Source organism: Ovis aries, chromosome 7 (genome assembly GCF_016772045.2).
Source record: "Ovis aries strain OAR_USU_Benz2616 breed Rambouillet chromosome 7, ARS-UI_Ramb_v3.0, whole genome shotgun sequence".
Classification (NCBI taxonomy): domain Eukaryota; kingdom Metazoa; phylum Chordata; class Mammalia; order Artiodactyla; family Bovidae; genus Ovis; species Ovis aries.
In genome coordinates this window covers 51,165,909-51,184,005 of record NC_056060.1, presented here as the reverse complement: position 1 = coordinate 51,184,005, position 18,097 = coordinate 51,165,909, and the positions used below count along the sequence as shown (strand labels likewise).

At 35.8% G+C, this 18,097-nt stretch overlaps 1 protein-coding gene across 20 annotated transcripts in view; it reads left to right on the top strand.

The window, feature by feature from the left end:
* The window catches only part of TCF12 (transcription factor 12), a 386,564-nt gene that overhangs the window by 340,644 nt on the left and 27,823 nt on the right, over nt 1-18,097 (top strand). For 13 of the 20 annotated variants that reach the window (XR_009601208.1, XM_042252403.2, XM_027971797.3 and 10 more), the window contains 4 exons: nt 6,259-6,337; nt 14,423-14,496; nt 15,499-15,570; nt 16,366-16,572. Coding sequence is in view for 19 of the 20 variants with exons in the window: in XM_042252403.2 (XP_042108337.1) it covers nt 6,259-6,337; nt 14,423-14,496; nt 15,499-15,570; nt 16,366-16,572 (432 nt within the window). In the remaining variant the exon portion in view is untranslated. The remainder of the gene's footprint in view (nt 1-6,258; nt 6,338-14,422; nt 14,497-15,498; nt 15,571-16,365; nt 16,573-18,097) is intronic. The other 7 variants (XM_042252404.2, XM_027971798.3, XM_060417878.1 and 4 more) reach the window with 1 other exon arrangement.

Sequence of the window (18,097 nt, the reverse complement as noted above, 5' to 3'; positions counted from 1 at the left end):
TAGACTGTGATGTTTTAAATACAGCATCCAGGTTTTAGATGGAGAGATAATATGCTATTGTCATTAGTAGTTATTTCTAGCTCCCTGAATGTCTGATATATGTCTTAGATGGTCTTTCATGTGTGAAACATCAGAGGGTACAACCTTTGTTCTTCAGTTTAGGTATTAAAGAGCACACAGAATGCTGTGTGATTAAACATGGAAGGCCAGATAATACATTTGCAAAGGTTCCTTTATTTTAGGTTTAAGCCTGGATAATTGTGGTCTTAATCTCAGGATAGCTAGAAAGAGAATTGTACATGAAAGTATTTACACAAAGTTCCCAAAGCCCTATGGATTATGCATTAGTTTAGATAATAAACTAGGGTAGATAGAAGGGAAGGAAAATCTGGATATTCGTGCCATTTCAGTGTTTCCCTGAACGTTTGCCAGACAATAACCCTTTAAGATTGTGCCCATGGAGAGTTATATAGAGGAAGAAACATCTGGTTTATTTCAGGGCCTAATACCATATCAAAACACTTGGTCTTTAATTTAGAGGAGATCAAACAAGAGGACTGTTTAACTTTGTTGATTATATCAGACTTCTCTGTGATAATTTATGTTTTGATTTCTACCTCAGAGCAAAGGAAAGAGAGAGAGAAAGAAGATAGAGAGTGTGTATGTGTGTGTGGGTGTATTTTAATCTGGATAGTTAAATGGTCAGTAGGCTCTAACAAAAGAAAAGAAAATTCAGGGAAGTTGACGTTTAAAAGTTATTCATGAAATAAGTTTCTTTGTTCCTTAGACTCAATAACATTAGCATAATAAAGATTAACTGAAATGTGCACTGTAGTGCTTAAAAAACTGGGCTCCCAGTTCCAGGGTTGGGCTTGGGAGCACTCCATTGTTTCTTTTTTGTCTGGGGCCCTTTTCATTAGCCTCTGGCTTATTGGCACCCTGCTGATTGGAATAGACCATGACTGATAGGAGGAGGAGCCTCATTTGTTGCAGTAAAATGAGGCATATTACCGTTTAAGCCTGGCAGAAGGTATTGGGAGTTATTCATCATTGGTCATTTAACAGTATGAGGACCATGGACTGCATGCAGAATGAGTTCTTATTTGTGTTTATGATCCAGATTCTAAATCACTCCCTTCCCCGTTTTTTAAGTGAACTGACTTTTTCTTCTCTCTCTTTTTTTTTTTTTTGCTTTGAAACATCTATGTAGGAGTTCTTCAAGGTCAGAAAGTACAAAAAGTAATGTATTCCTGATTTAGAATGCTCTTCATCAAGAAAAGCCTAGGTTTAGAATTTCTTAAAGTAGCACAACAGTTTCTATGGAATCTGTATAGTCTGTATGTGATTTGGTAATAGAATAAATATACAGAGGTTAAGTTTAATGAAATCATTTCTGATCTATAAGACTGTGTTATTCTGCTGTTTTAATATTGTTGCTCCCCTTTCCACGTACACATTCCTTTTATGAAAGTAAGAGGGACAAGAAAAAGTCCTGTAATTTTCCAGGCTATCTGTCAGTTCAGGAAAAGTATTAATAATAATTGTCTGTCATTACTTTAATTTAGGGCAAAGTAGAACCAGGGAGTGTGATGAGTGAGTGGAGAAAATGGCTTTTATTATACAAATGGAGAAAGTGTTTTTGAGAAAAATATCAGAAATTATATATTGATAATGTTTTTGGTCCTGCTTCTCCTGTTTTCACAGTGATTTTTTTTTAAAGCTCACACCCATTTTACATGTAATATCATTTTCTTTAGTCATTGCAGGATGGTCAGTCAAGTCATAACTGATTCTAAAATATAAATTTCCTTCTTTGAAGAAACCAGTTCTTCACATGCTTGGGGGTTATTTAGCTGTAATGGCAGAGTTATCAGGGAAAATAAGGGTTAAGAGTCTGTTTATACGTTCAAAAGCCCATGCCTGCTTAATGATGTGGTATGGACAGCTTAGTACATCAACACTAGTTCTCCAGAATATTGGAACCTGTGAGAACAACAAAGCATTGTTGTTCTCAAAGCTTAAACCATAAAACTAATATGTAAGTGAATTCATCTTTGTACTTGTTTCTCCTCTTAGGTATTCCTGTCACTGAACCCTACTGTATAAATGCTGAAATAAATACTACTGTTTACTGAATCCAGCTTTTTATCAAAAAGTATTGTAGCAAATTTCAAGTGTGATTTAATCGCTCAAGTTTTTGGTTTTTTGTTGTTTTTTTTAAGTGTTGCGTACCTACTTGTGCAGGATAGTGACAGACAGTGATGGATTCAGTGTTGAACAGTGTAAAGTCCCTGCCTTCAAAGACTTTGTAGTTGAGGAGAGAAATACAAAAGGTAATAGAAAGCATACTGTGAAGCAAAAGACCAGGGAGGTAACAGATTGCTTCCCTGGTAGGTCAGTGGTGAAGAATCTACCTGCAATGCACGAGACGCCAGTTTGATCCCTGGGTCAGGAAGATCCCCTGGAGAAGGAAATGGCAATCCACTCCAGTATTCTGACCTGGGAAATCCAATGGACAGAGGAGCCTAGTGGGCTGCAGTCCATGGGATCGCCAAAGAGTTGTATACGACTTAGTGACTAAAACAATAACAAGTTACTCTAAGAATATTAAGGGAGGTAAAAGTGAGTGTAAATGGGAACATTATAGTTAAGTTGGGCCTTGATGTGTTTTAGAATCCATCAGGGATTCTAAACAAGTTAACAAGTTAAGAGACAGGCCTTTTGAAAGGACAGACTGTGTTCCAAAAATGAAAAAAATACTTTGTATATAATGCTTTATGTAAATTATAAGGTAGAAAGGTTTTTTATGATGAGATTGTGGAATAGGACAAATGCCATCCTGTTTTCTGTCGCCAGCAACAGGAATTGCTATGTGGGGTTTGTTCAGAACTGGCTGAGGACAGTAGCTCAGTGAGCTGTGTGAGTTGGAAGGAGGGGGAGTCGCTAAAAATGTAAGACTTGAATAGTTCAGCCACTTCTTTTACTAGAGCTACAAGTTCTAGTCAAAGTTTGAAGTAGTGTCACGGCAATGAGAATGTTTATGCCTATCCTGAAAACACTATAGAGAGTTGTGGGCATTGGTGTCTGTGGTGTGAAGCGCAGAGGGGCAGGAGAAAGGAAAGGGTAGTGAGAGTGGTTTTGGTGACCGTGAGAATGCTGGTGCTCACTGAGATGGAGGAAACAGAAGAGGAGAGATGGAAAGCTGGGGAAGCTTGCGGCAGTGATGCAAAGTTTGCATTTGGACATACTGAGCTTGAGATGAAAGAAAGATATATCCAGATGGAGATGTACAGCAGCTAGGATAGAGGTGTTCACTCTGGAATCGTTCACAGAGATGTCATGCTGCTGCTGCTAAGTCACTTCAGTCGTGTCCGTCTCTCTGCAACCCCATAGACAGCAGCCCACCAGGCTCCCCTGTCCCTGGGATTCTCCAAGCAAGAATACTGGAGTGGGTTGCCATTTCCTTCTCCAATGCATGAAAGTGAAAAGTGAAAGTGAAGTTGCTCAGTCGTGCCCAACTCTTAGCAACCCCATGGACTGGAGCCTACCAGGCTCCTCCATCCATAGGATTTTCCAAGCAAGAATACTGGAGTGGGGTGCCATTGCCTTCTCCAGGAGATGTCATAGTTGATGCTTTATAAAGAATGGTATTACGAAGAGATAAAACACAGGTGAATAGAAAAGGAAACTGAGCCTGGAGTGCTCAGAAAACATACATTAAGTGAACTGCAAGAGTAAAAGAAAGAAGGACCCTAGGTAAATACATCCAAGGGTTTAAGAGGCACTCAAATGGCAACTTCTTAAGCGGAAGATACCATTCATTCTTTTAGCAAGTGTTTGTTTACCAGCACCATTGTAGAATTGGAAGCTAGTGCAGAAGGCTGTTTAATTCACATTTGTCTGAATAAGATAGAGAAGTCCTTGCTCTCTGGAACATACATTTTATTAGGGAAAAGGGTAAAAGAGACAGATGATAAACAAGAAAACAAGTTTAGACAACTAGGGATTAATGTAAGCGGTGTGAAGAAAACAAAGCAGGGAGGTATGACATGGAGGGAATGGTATTTCCCCAGTGCTTTCATGCAGTTAATTCATACAGACAGGGAAATTGAAAGTCAGCAAGTAGGTCTAGTTTATGATAGAGTTTTGCATGGAACTGGAACTTCTCTCACTCCTCAGCCGCTCACCATCAGTGCTATCAATCCTTCCCTCCCTTACCAATATTATAGTCAAGACATATTTCATAGTAGTCAGCATCAGTTGTTCATAAAAGTTATAATTATATGCAGCTTAAACACGGGAAATATTTACAAAAATAAAGGGATATGTTGAGATGTTTTTGTTGGAGTTTGGTAACCTCACCTAATTTACTTATGGTTGAAATGAATCGCTGTATGTATTAGGAACCAAAGTATAACCTTTTAGTTAATTTCACATGTGTGAAAATTAACAACTTTTAAAAGGTGACCACTTTGACAGCTTAAAACCAACAACACTGATCTTATAGCATACCACTTCCTTATCACTAAGTCTTCCTACAAAGTCTTTTGACATCTTCTTGATAACTGTGTTTTTCTAAAATGACTTTGCAAACTGAGAATTCCCTGGCAGTCCTGTTGTTAGAACTCGGTACTTCCACTCCTGAGGGCTTGGGTTCAACCCCTGGTCAGGGAACTGAGATCCTGCAAGCTGCATGGTGTGGCAAAAAAATAAAACTACTTTCCAACCTGTATATATGACTTCTAGATCTGGCTCTTCAGAAAGAGTTGGTGTGTAAAGAGATTTCCAAATACAATTTAATAATATCAAGCAAATTGGTATAGAAATATTCATTTATAATCAGTGCTTAACAATTAGTGCTAGTGTTCGATGATTATGACCTGTGGAATTTTGTTTTACATGAGCCTTTCATAGTATCTGGCTTTTTCAACATATTACACTGTCTTTAAAACCAGTGCTGAGACCTCTTATATGCTGTAATTTGGGGCATCTTTCAGTTTATTAGAGCTCTCAACTTATTCAGAGCAAGATTATTTCTATTGGATGACACTTTGCACCACAAATAGTTTTCCTTTTTAAAATATTTGGCCACAGATTCTCCAAAGAAGTTGATTTATCTGCCCTAAGTGCTGAGATATGAAGATGATTTATGATTTCTGTTATAGTAATGGGACTGTCCTAGAGAAGAGCTCCTGGGAATTGTTGGCATATGGATTAGGGAGGCATTTTAAATGTTTATGGCTAATTATGTAGCTTGAATGAATTTCTGTTACTATTTTTTTTCCAGCAATGTGAAATAAAGTATTGCAACAAAACCTTTAGCCAAAATACAAAAATTTATGCATCCCTATATGTTAAACTCTTAGGTGGTAAAGTCTATAAATTACTTGGGGAACATTTTTTGAAGAACTTCCAGCGTTTTTTCGCTTTCATCAAAGGTGACAAAATATCCTTTAAAAGTATGTTTAATTTTTTTTTTTTACAATACACATCATTAGGAGCTAGATTTAGCAAAAATGTTAATCAAACAGAACTTTTCAAAAGAAATAAGGGGTAACTTTTTTTTAATCTTTTTTTTTTTTTTTTTTGCCTTTAAAACTATTTTCAAGGACTAGTCTCTTCAAAAAATAACAGTTTCCTAAGATTATTTTGGGGGCTTCCCTGGTGGCTCAGTAGTAAAGAATCCGCCTGTCAGTGCAGGAGATGCATGTTTGATCCCTGGGTCGGGAAGATCCCCTGGAGAAGGAAATGGCAGTTCCTAGAGAATCCAATGGACAAAGGAGCCCCGAGGGTTACAATCCATGGGTTCATGAAAGAGTCAGATATCACTAAACAGCAACAACAAAGATTATTTCTAATAGATAAAATCTATTTAGATAGTATATTCTAGAAAGATTGTTTACCAAACTTGTTGATTTTATATTTATAGTCACTTCTTTTTTGTTCTAGCAATTGGAAATTTAAATTATTTTCAACTAGGATAATAAAGAAGTAGCTATGATCTATTTATTCCTCTTGTATTAGAATATTTATGATACTCTTTATTTATTTATTTTTTATGATACTCTTTAACCCTAGTTTTAAAACTGAGACTTCAATAGTTTTTATGTAATGGAGTAGCCCCAAAATTTATTAAACAATTTCTCACTCATGAGTCTTAAGGGTGGCATCTTAGACTACAAAAATATCTCCATGCCAGTGGATTTACATTTTCGCTTTTGTCACATATTGATGTGTTTGTCTTTGTTTTCTGGTTAGATTTATTCTCCTGACCATACCAGCAGTAGTTTTCCATCCAATCCATCAACACCAGTTGGATCACCCTCACCTCTCACAGGTAGGCTTTTATATAACTGCTTGATAACATATGTGGAGCTACTTGAAAATATTTGAAGTTTATTTTTCAATAAAATATAGTAAAGACTCACCCACAAAAAAATCATTTGTTTTGAGAAAGCATGTAAACAGAATCTTCTCCTGAGTTCATTTTGGAGAATGTTGAAATAGTTGCTATTTGAATTATTTGTTCATATCTCCTTTGGTTCTTAAAATAATTTGCAATAATTATATTATTGCAACAGGATAAAAAATAAGTCTAGGCAGTTGAGATAAAAGTAAAATATAGAGGAGATAAATTTAAAAATTTGATAAACTAGCATAGAAAATAATCTATTTAGAAGTACATATGACTTCTTCCTTATTTTTAAGTCCACTGAGTTATATTTCATATATATATATATTATTTGGAATATTGGGGGTTTTTTGTTTTTGCTGAAGAAAACAACTCATGAATGTGGGTGAATATTGTTAGTAGAGTTAAATAAATGTTCAGTCTTGTGTTTTCCTTTTTTTTTTAACAGCAGCTTTAACAAGTTGCAGATAGTATCCTACAGTATAAATTTGTTGAGATACAATTGTTATTCATGTAAATAGGAATCTTTCTGTTTATTAGAAATAAAATTACAGGGAAATGCTTGTATTTGTTAAGCTATCAAACTTGAAATATATTTTCCTGAGCATTGTTTGGAGAAAAGAAGAAAGGTATTCATTCTAAGGAAAAGACATTAGACAACTGGGTAAAAATTGCCGTTTTCCTCCAACTGTTGACCTCAGAAACAGTTCTGTATTCCTGATCAGGTCACTAGTTCAGGCCATGTGGCATTGTTGTTGCTGTCAAGCCTTTTTGCTTTCCTGAGGATTTCTGAAATTCAGGGCTCTGATATATCAGGGCTCTGGCTATCACCTGTGCTCTGTGATTTAGCCTTGTGACTCTGCTAAGAAGCATTCCAGTGTGGAAATGATGAACTGCTGGCAGCTGCTTTCAGCTATTAGTGGTTCTGCCACTTTCTCAGACACCATGGCTTCAGCTGTCTAGTAAAAGTAGAGCAGCTGTTCCCCGTATAGACAGGACTATGAAAGACCCATTGACTTAGAGTTGTTGTTTAACAGAGGGATAAAATTACAGGAACAGTGATGTAGCTTTAACCACATTCACTGTCTTGGCAGAGTTTTACTGAAGTTATCAGTGTCATTTTTGCCACAGCCCGTTCTACTTTTTCATCTCAGGTAGCTATGTTGGCCCTTACTGTATGTTCCCACTGGCTCTTCTCGACCCAGTAAGATAGAAGTGTCCTTTGGTTTTCATGAACATTGGTTGGGAAGGCAGGCAGCAGAGATGCTCAGCATCTGTGAAGGAATATCAGAAAAATGAGGAATCAGAGACTTAGACATTTTTCAAAAAATAATGGTCCAAAGTAAAATCTCACATTTCTTCCTTCATTTTTATTTGATGTTTAATGAATGGTATCCTCTTTCTGCCTTTAATTCAGCTGATAAATGAAAATCTGTGAACTGTTGGATTATGTAGTGAAGGTAATAATAGATTTCTTTTTCAACTCAGTTGTCATATTCAAAGAAAAATATATATTCGTGTTGAAGTGGCAAATCAAAGACTGATTTTATACAGGTGCATCTCTCTCTCATCTCCTATATCTAGTGTTTTCTTCTTATAACCACATACACACACATTTCCCCACACACGTATCCCGGATTGACAGAGCAGACATGGAAAGGGAGGAAGAAAAAGGTAAAGCACTGTGTAATAAAGTTTTCACAGTTGAAGGAAAAATGAGTAAGATAGAGCAAACCAGAGCTCCTATATACTATGTGCAAATTATTTTGTACCTTGTGTGGCAGTGGCCCATTGTTGAGAGTAGAACATCCCACCCCGTGTGCTCTCTGCTGCTGCTGCTAAGTCGCTTCAGTCGTATCTGACTCTGTGTTACCCCATAGAGGGCAGCCCCCCAAACTCCCCCATCCCTGGGATTCTCCAGGCAAGAACACTGGAGTGGGTTGCCATTTCCTTCTGCAGTGCATGAAAGTGAAAAGTGAAAGTGAAGTCGCCCAGTCGTGTCTGACTCTTAGCAACCCCATGGACTGCAGCCCCCAAGGCTCCTCTGTCCCTGGGATTTTCCAGGCAAGAGTACTAGAGTAGAGTGCCATTGCCTTCTTCACATGTGCTCTCTACACTGTCCCTATTTCTTATGCTTGAACATCAGTCCAACTCAACACAGACCATGTAAGAATAGTTACAACATAGGCAGTTTGTAAGGCATTCATCATTCTTGTTTAAATCCTGCTCATGTTCCTTGGAAACTTTTCAGTTAAGTAGTAATAATAGAAAATGCTTATGAGGAAAAAACATCTAAGATGATTATAATATTTTAGTTAAGATACTTCAGGCTGAAAGAAAGACAGACTCTTGTCTGGAGTGGATTACATAGTAAGGAGATTTGGGATATCCTGTATAAAGCCTATAGCAGGGCAAGTTCCTGAACCAGTCTGGACTCCTGCTCTATTTCTTTGAAATTCTTTCTCAAGATGGTGGCAAGACAGCAGTTAAAGGTACCACGTGTAGACATAACCATGTCTCCTGTAAGAAGAATGGAAAGTGAAGTCAAGTCGCTCAGTCATGTCCGACTCTTTGCGACCCTATGGACTGTAGCCTACCAGGCTCCTCTGTCCATGGGATTCTCTAGGCAAGGATACTAGAGTGGGTTGCCATTTCCTTCTCCAATATTTCTTTAAGCCCCTTTTTTTGAGGGAGGGAGCAAGAATACTGGAATAGGTTGCCATTCCCTTCTCCAGGGAATGACTCAGGGATTGAACCTGGGTCTCCCGCATTGTAGGCAGACGCTTTACCATCTGAGCCACCAGGGAAGTCAAAGGACCATCTATTATGTGTCTTTTCAGAATCTTTTTCTGGAAGCCTCTTCAACAGGTTTTCAGTCATGGTTCATTGATCAGTACTGTGCCTAACAGTTACTTAACATAAATGAGACCACCATATTTGTCTTAGTTGTTAGGATTTATCCCAAGAGCTAAGAATAGAAGTACTCTTTGCAGGTTCACAGTAGGAAAGGATAGACACCCCGGCACTTTCTGAACAAAATCTGGGCTCTAGCAACAAGGTAGAAGAGAAGTATGGCTGTGTCTAATACTGTTGTCATTTGAGAAAAGACATGAGTATTTCAATTAAGAGAATGTGTTTACTAAAGAAACTTGGGAAGCAGACAAAACCGTTCTTTACCTAATTTTGGAATATCAGTGAATAAAAGTCTAATAACTGCAGCACTCAGTAGCAGTCTTTGGAACATCTGCAATAAAAGCAAAGAGGATGAGGGAGGAGATAGGGAAGATTCCTGAGTTTGGACTCATTTCATCAATGAGATATTTATTTTTATCATCTGTCACTGTGCCTATTGTTAAAGCAGTTAACCTGACTTCAGCAAGTTTTCAGTTTAGTTGAGAAAATAAGAGATAAACACATGAAAATAGAACCATCAGAATTCACTCTAAACTACAGTTCTTCAGATACATTTCATGACAAGAGTATAAAGGAGAAAGAACTTTCTGAGTTTAAAAGAAGTAGTGTGACAGAGGTCAAGATGTGGAAAGTGTATGACCTGTTCATTCAAAGTCACTGAGATGACTGATCATGAGCTATTCATATATGAAGAGCTTCCCCTCGAATGGGAAGGTTGGCTGGGGCCAAGTTGCAGAAAGCAGAGCATTCAGTGCTGCACTGAGGATTATTCAACCTTTTCTAAGGTTGGAGTGTATCATAAAAGTTTGAGTTTAGGGTGAGATTACAAAGAGAAACAACTAACAAAATAAGAAAATGCATGGTAAATAGTCCTCAGAATTTCTCTCAGCCACACAAAATGATGTTATCTATTCTTTAAATTTATTAACCAGTTTTATTAGGGTGGTGCATTATTAAATCCCAGTCAGAGCAAAAACAGATTAGAAATACTAGGTGAATTTTAGATTTAGTGATTACAGAAAGCCTTTCCAGATTTTCTAGCCAAATAATTCGATTCTCTTATCTTTGTCAGCTAACTTGTTTTCTGGAAATAGTAAATTTCAATGTTGGGTAATAAGTTTATTATAATCCTTCTTGGATAACAGCTAACTTTTGGGGGTGGTCGCTAATATAAAGCTCAGGGCAAAGCCCAGGACAACTACAAAATCTGTTAACTATATAAACAGTTGAAAGCTTGCCCTTATCTAATAGAAGAATGTATAAGCCCAAAACTTCTACATATGTCTACAACCAGATATCACGTGATAGGGAAGGAAGGGAGGAAATAACCTATTCTCTGGGAAACCCCTTAGGTTTTTGCCCTCTGCACTTTTGTTTTTCCATTATTTGTGTAACCATGCTACAGCTGCTGAGTACAAACTAAAGATACTGATATCAAAATGATTCTAAATGGATCTGTATATTTTATTCCTCCAGTAGTTTTTTAAAAAGACAGTGATCCAGATCTGTCTAGTGTCAAAAGTATTCTGTAGCGTTGTGGTCTCTGTCTAGAACTTGAATTCCTTTCACAGCCCCACAGTTCTTATCTGTAACTAATAAGCCATCAGTAGGCCAGAATTACCAAAGTCTGTGTGTCTTCTCTCATCATCAGTTACATGATTGGTTTCTTCATCAGGAAGAAATAATAATAATATTATTAGAATATTGTCAGAAAGATCTTTTATTGTCAGAAAGATCTTTTAGGCTCACAAAGCCTGCGTGTTCATATCTTTTACCTCATTGGCCTTGTAAAGGTAGATTAAAAACAAAAACTAAAAAAACTGAGTACCTATTTTATGGTGAGTATTCTAAATTAATTGATAATACAGATCAACCAGAATGCAGGTCCACTGATTTTCAGTATCAGTTAAACTTCCATGCCCTTTTTTGAGCTTTACCAGACATAGGGTGGCCTTTGTTGAACTAATGCAGTCTATCTTAACTATCCAGCCATCCCCTTTGTGACCAATAGCATGAATTTTTGAAATGACTGAGCTTTAAAGAGCTCAGTTCATGAAATACAGCTTGGCATTTGTATAAAATTCAAAAAGATATAGATGATTTAACCATGTTAGTATTCTACTTTAATCAAGTTTGTCTCAAGTGGGACAGCCTAATCTATAATAATTTTTTTAAAAAAGGTTTCAGTATGTGTATGTTTTTCCAGTTTAATAAATTAACATTTTGAAGTAGACCATAGCATAGATACTTCATGTCACTATCAAAAAATAGTGAATATAGGTGATTTCTTACCTGAGTAACTCTGTGCACACATCTTATTCCTCAATACTAAGCTACCAAAGAAGCACAAAAATTGCCTATTTTGCAAAGCAAATATGTGCTAACAGTTCTGAGTATTTAAACATAAAACTTGCATTAATGATCCACACAGATTAAATGTCCTATCACAGGCTAATCACCCAAGGATATTGGGCAAAATGGAGCAAAATGATTGAAAATAAAATATTATAGGGCTTTCCTGGTGGTCTAGCGGTTAAGAATCCACCTGCTAAAGCAGTGGACACAGTTTTGATCCCTGGTCTAGGGAGATCCCACATGCTGTAAGCCCATGTGTCACAGCTACAGAGCCTGTGCTCCATGACAAGAGAAACCACATGTTGAGAAGCCTGTGCACCACAATGAAGAGTAGCTCCTGCTCACCATAACTAGAGAAAGCCTGCACACAGCAACAGAGACCCAGTGCAGTCAAAAATAAACAGATAAATCTTTTTTTTTTGTAAGGTCTTGTGGTCCCTTCTTAAAAAAAAAAAAGTGTGTGTGTGTGTATATATATATATATATGTGTGTGTATATATATATATATATTAAACATTAAGGGAAATTCTTTTAAAAATAATTTCAGTTCTTTTTCAAAAAAGATTATGATTAACCTCTTATCCATATAAAAATTCACAATCCTACATTAGTTTTGGAAAACATCACCAACTCAATGGACATGAGTTTGAGCAAGCTCTGGGAGTTGGTAATGGACAGGGAGGCCTGGCGTGCTGCTATCCATGGGGTTACAAAGAGTCAGACACGACTGAGTAACTGAACTGAGCCGGTATACTGACATTAATAGTAAAATGTTATTTTATTTAAAAGATTCTGTCTTTGGCTCTGCTGGCTCTTTGATGTGGCAAGAGGACTTTCTCTAGCTGCAGACTCACTCAGGCTTCTCTTGCTGTGGAGCACAGGCTCTAAAGCACACGGGCTTAGTAGCTGTGGTGCACTGACTTTTCTACTTGTGGCAGTTAGGCCTTAGTTGCCCCGCAGCATCTGGCATCTAAGTTCCTGACCAGGGATCAAACCTGCATCCCCAGCCTGAAAAGGCAGATTGTTAACCACTGGACCACCAAGAAAGTTCCTGGTTCTTTTTATATGAATTCTTCATGTAGTCAGTTACTGGATTTTTCTGATTGCTAAATTCTACTTGCTAAATGTAAAATTAGCCCACATGCTTCTGTTTCAGTGAGCAATTTTAGATTGTCCATAATTTGTGTAGTTAAGTTATGATTATATTTGTATATTTAGCAGGTTACCTTTAATGGACAGAATAATTTGTAATATGCTTCCAAGTAAAAAAAATTGTTAGTCGATGAAGTATATATAGCATATATTTTTCTTATAATTTTAATATTTAAAAATTTTTGTATAATCACAGTAATATCCATATAATTAGAAAATATAATCAAGTTATTAGGAATCTTATGTATCCAACTTTTCAACTTAACAAAATATAAATGATTAATAGGAATACAAATACTAGGTTGTTCAGCTAAAGTGAACTATAATAGTTCTAATTTACCTTAAGTTTTTAGTTTTGTAAATGTGGCAGATTAACCTAAAACAACAAGCTGTGGTGGAACATAGTTGCTACGATTCTTGGGGTGACAAAGAGTTGGGCACAACTGAGCAGAGCTGAACTGAGACAAATTAAGTAAACATTCAGCTTTTCTAACTTTAGGTTTCTAATATAATTCAGTTTGTCACTGAGGGTTTGGTTAAGAACAATCTATGTATTTAATTGAATGGTCTTCATTATTTTCTATAAATAACTTATTTTCAAATGCAGTTATGAAATAGTAAAGATTTTTGATCAGTTATTTTGTCTTTTTCTTTTTAAAGCTATTTTAAAACACTGCATTCTCCCCAGTACATAAATTAGTCCTTTTTTTTCTTGTGTTTTTTTCTTTTTATTCTTTCTGTTCTGAACTTGTATCCTTTCTTTTTGTATCCTTTTTTAATAGTATTGCTGCTTTTCTAAAGTTGAAGAGTAAACGTTAAACAAAATTTTCATGATAATATTTTCCAACTTAAATAATATGTTTTGGTATAAATTATGTTGGGAAAATTTTTAACAAATAAACCTAAATGTATTTGCGGTCTTTTAAAATTGGTGCATTTGTGCGTTACTAAAGGCACAAGTTAGTATAACCCTTTAGAAAGTAGTTTTGGCCTTACGAATTAAGGTTCATAAATATGTTCATACCTTTTAACTTAGAAATGCTATTTATCCTTAGACATGTTCCCCAAAAGGAAAACACACCATTTTTTTAATCATTCATAATATAGTGATACTCAGTTACTATTCATAATAGCCAAACGAAAGCAACCAAAGTGTCCAGCAGTGAGGTAATCGTGGTTAAGCAAATTATGATGTAGAGAATCAGGTGAATATTAATGTAAGTCATTAATAGCATTATCATAAAAACTAAAATGTGCTGGAAGGGCAGAATTTAAATTATGTATATTTTAAGTACATTTTCTCAAGATTCATATGCAAGTGGACAAAGTGTGAAGAACATGTAAACATAAAGGTGGTTACATGTTAAAGTATAGTTTTTTCCCTCAACTCCCTCCATTATTTTATAATGAAAAAAATTTTAATGTGTTGGGCTTATCAGTAGCCAATACCATGCTGAAGACTGAACAAAAATTTTCACATAAATTTGTACACATTTAGCAATAATATATCTTTGCCCTTTCCTTCAGAACATTATCAAGATCACTGAGTTAACCAAGGTGTGTGGGTGCTTTGGGGTTTTGTTTCAACAGGTACCAGTCAGTGGCCCAGACCTGGAGGTCAAGCTCCTTCATCCCCAAGCTATGAAAACTCACTCCACTCCCTGGTAAGAGCCTCTGAGAAACATACAAGATCTATTTCATCTAATAGTATGGAGTTGTTTTTTATTTTTGTTTTTTTTTCCCCAGAAAATCTTGAGTAACAATGAAAAAACAGTAGGATAGCATTACACACGAATTCTTTGCTAACAAATGGCCTGATTTAGCTGAACAATATGAGACACATTGGGTGTGCCTTTTGCCATCTGTTCTTTGGGACATTGGTTTTAGGACAGCTGGTTTTAAAATAGTGTTATAGGATTCTTGTTTCTTTGACAGATCTAGGGTTTAATTTTACTGTAATTTTATGTGTATGTGTAAAGGAAATTTAAAGGGAAAAAAGCCCAGAGACCAAGTAAGAGAAAATTAGTTGAGCAATGCAAAATGTTTATATTTTACTCTTTCTCATATGATACTGTGTATAGTTGATTACATTTCTATTAAAAGTTTTAAATGCAACATCAGTTATTTTTGTCACGAAGAGTATTGTTTTCCATGTTTTCTTTTTATTAAAAAATGTGTAAATTGTATTGATAAAAACATAGACAAACAAGGCAGTAGAATAAAGGAGCCTGTCTAGGTATTGAGCATGAAGAATTTGTGGTAGGATGTTAACTACTGTTGCCTTTCTATGCTTACCACAGAATTACGAAGCATTATAAAAACAAACTAAGGATGACTTGATGGAATGCTAAGTCATGCTATTCAGTAATTCCAGGTTGCAAATAGAAAAGTTCTTTTTCTGTGACTAACAGAACATTTTAAATTAAAGGAAAGTTTTCTTCTCACATTTAAGCAAATATAAGCGATGTGTGCTATTTAGATGCTAACCTTATAACTTTGCTGTTAAATCCCAGCCTTCTCATACCTTAATACAAAGTAGATCTTGCAGGTCTCCGCGTTAACTTTACTAACATGTTACGCTGACATGCACATCAGCTATTTCCTCATCTCTTTTGGAGTTAATCTTAACCTGTGCTTTGCCTCCTGTTCTGTCTTGACTTTGCCAGAAAAATCGAGTTGAGCAGCAACTTCACGAGCATTTGCAAGATGCAATGTCCTTCTTAAAGGATGTCTGTGAGGTACTATTTCTTTTAGATGGTGCCTTTTTTTGTGTTTCAATTAATTATACTTCCTATTATCCATTTAAAATCTTCAAGCCTGTGCAGACTCCAGAGTCTTTTAAAATCAAACAATGACTATTTTCGTTTTTGTAACAATATGTAGGAATAGGCCTTTGTTCTCATATATTGTTCAGTATGATTCTTTTTAAAAGAGCTCTACTGGCATGTGCTTTTGGTTTTTTAGATTCTAATATGTTTGCGTATGGGGCATGTGTATATCCACAGACAGATATCATCATTTCATCAGTTTTGTGAAAAGAGCACATTTGGATGTGGTCACCATTTCAGATAGGTATTAAATATTCACTTAAAACAAAATTACAACTTAAATCTGATGGATTTGAGGACCCTTCCCCAAGTTGCCCTCGTTTTGATGTTAAAATACAGGTTAACTTTTTATCAATGATAATTGAATGCCAGATACTGTAGAGTAGCCTTCAGCTTTTGTAGATGCTAAAAGAAATAACCTCATGCTAGATTGATAAATAGATTTTTATGAAGCAGTGATTTGCTTCTGAAGCTTTGGTAATTTAGCATAGTTTACAAATCTCATTTCTTTGATTGTTTATTTATAAACAATAGTACAGGTAGTTCTTTAGAAGAGAAAATTAGTACAGGTAGTTTCTTTAGAAGCTGCTTGATGTTGCATATTCACTTGCTGTCTTCTATATATCCCAAAGTAGAAATCATAGCAGTTTAATGCATGCAACAGATAAAAGCAGTAACCTCCATGTCTTTTTTCAATCCCTACAGCAATCTCGGATGGAGGATCGTTTGGACAGACTGGATGATGCTATTCATGTGCTGAGGAACCATGCCGTGGGACCTTCTACCAGTTTGCCCGCTGGTCACAGTGATATACACAGTTTATTGGGACCATCGCATAATGCACCGATTGGAAGCCTCAATTCAAACTATGGTGGATCAAGCCTTGTTACAAGCAGTCGATCTGCTTCAATGGTAAAATAGTGCTCATGCTTTTTGAAATAACCTCTGAAGCCTGTTTTCCTAAATGTTTTTCGTGAAATCTTTTAGGGAGAGGGTCCTTCTTTTTACAAACAAGGTAGAGTGGTTTTTAAGAATTTCTTTTACTGTTTTGGACAGGGTCATTGGCTGAGCATTTGACCTTAAAATCCTATGATCATGTGCAAAAAGCAGAAACTTTATACAGAGATCATATTAGCTTAAACTTGAATTTTTTTCCCAGATGTTTAATAATTGATGGAACATTTTTTTGCCTTGAAACAATGCGTCTTAGTTTTCTTAGACGCTCAGTCATGTCCGACTCTTTGCAACCCCATGGTCCGTCCATGGGATGCTCCAGGCAAGAATACTGGAGTGGATACCCATTGCCTTCTGAAAGTCTTAATAGCAAAAGCAAGAAAGCAAGACTGATTTTCAAGGTTTCTGGTCTAGAAAAACTGTCTAATAAATTTGGAACCAGTCTTCAATAGAATGAACACAATAGTATTTGTACAGGTCCAAATTTAAGTTTTATTCCCAAACGAAGAAAAAAATGTGAAGTAGTTTTGAGAATGGCTGTAATTTAAGTGACAATGAAAGGAAACAATTTTAGATTAACTCCTGAAGAGAATAAAATCATTCAATCCATCTTTTTAAAAGCATGGTAATTCTTTAAAGTAGGGAAAAGTAGCATTCTGCAGCCATGCACATCAAAAAATCTGTTGAATGTCTTACATTATTTTTTATATAAATTATGTTTTAAAGTAATGAAGCTTTTTTTGAACCTGCTATTTAATTGAAACCATGTGTTTGCATGTTTATGTCATGGTTCTTAAGATTCATTGCATGCTGTGAAATATTCTCCTATGAAACAGATTTCTGACTGTAAGCCATGTGATCAAGGCTAAAACTCAGCTATCATTGAAATAATTAGGTGCCCCAAATGCTGAAGTCTTGTGTTCTGTAAAATAGGATTGGTTCCAGATTTTTACATTCACATGTCAGGGAGCCATTTATATTCATTCTGGAGCTGCTGAAGTAAACATCAAACAAGGCTGCCTGGTTTCCTAAGAAAAATGTTTTCAGCAACATGGGTGACATTAGATGCCTGCATATCTTAACAACTGTATTTTTGTTTTTTAATATCAGAAAATCTTAAAATTTAGGCTTTTTAAAAATTAACTTTTGTTGCTGTTGATAAACTAATAAATGCAAAAACATTTATAAATTACTGAATTCGTAGAAATTTAAGGCAGTATTTTTATCACTATCAGTGATAGTAGCGAAATAATTTTAATATTATAATAAGATAGCATTTGTTGCAAATATAAATTATTACTTTGCTGAAATACTATCTATTCTTATTCAGAAGAAGAACTTGCAAATCAGTATCTTGGAATCCTAAGTTTGTCTCAGTTGCAATATATGCAATTCTTAGTCCTCACCTCTTAATCATTTTTAATTCTTCATTGTTAATAGCTCACTGCTCCTACTCCAATTTATCTGCTACAATACTTGATGT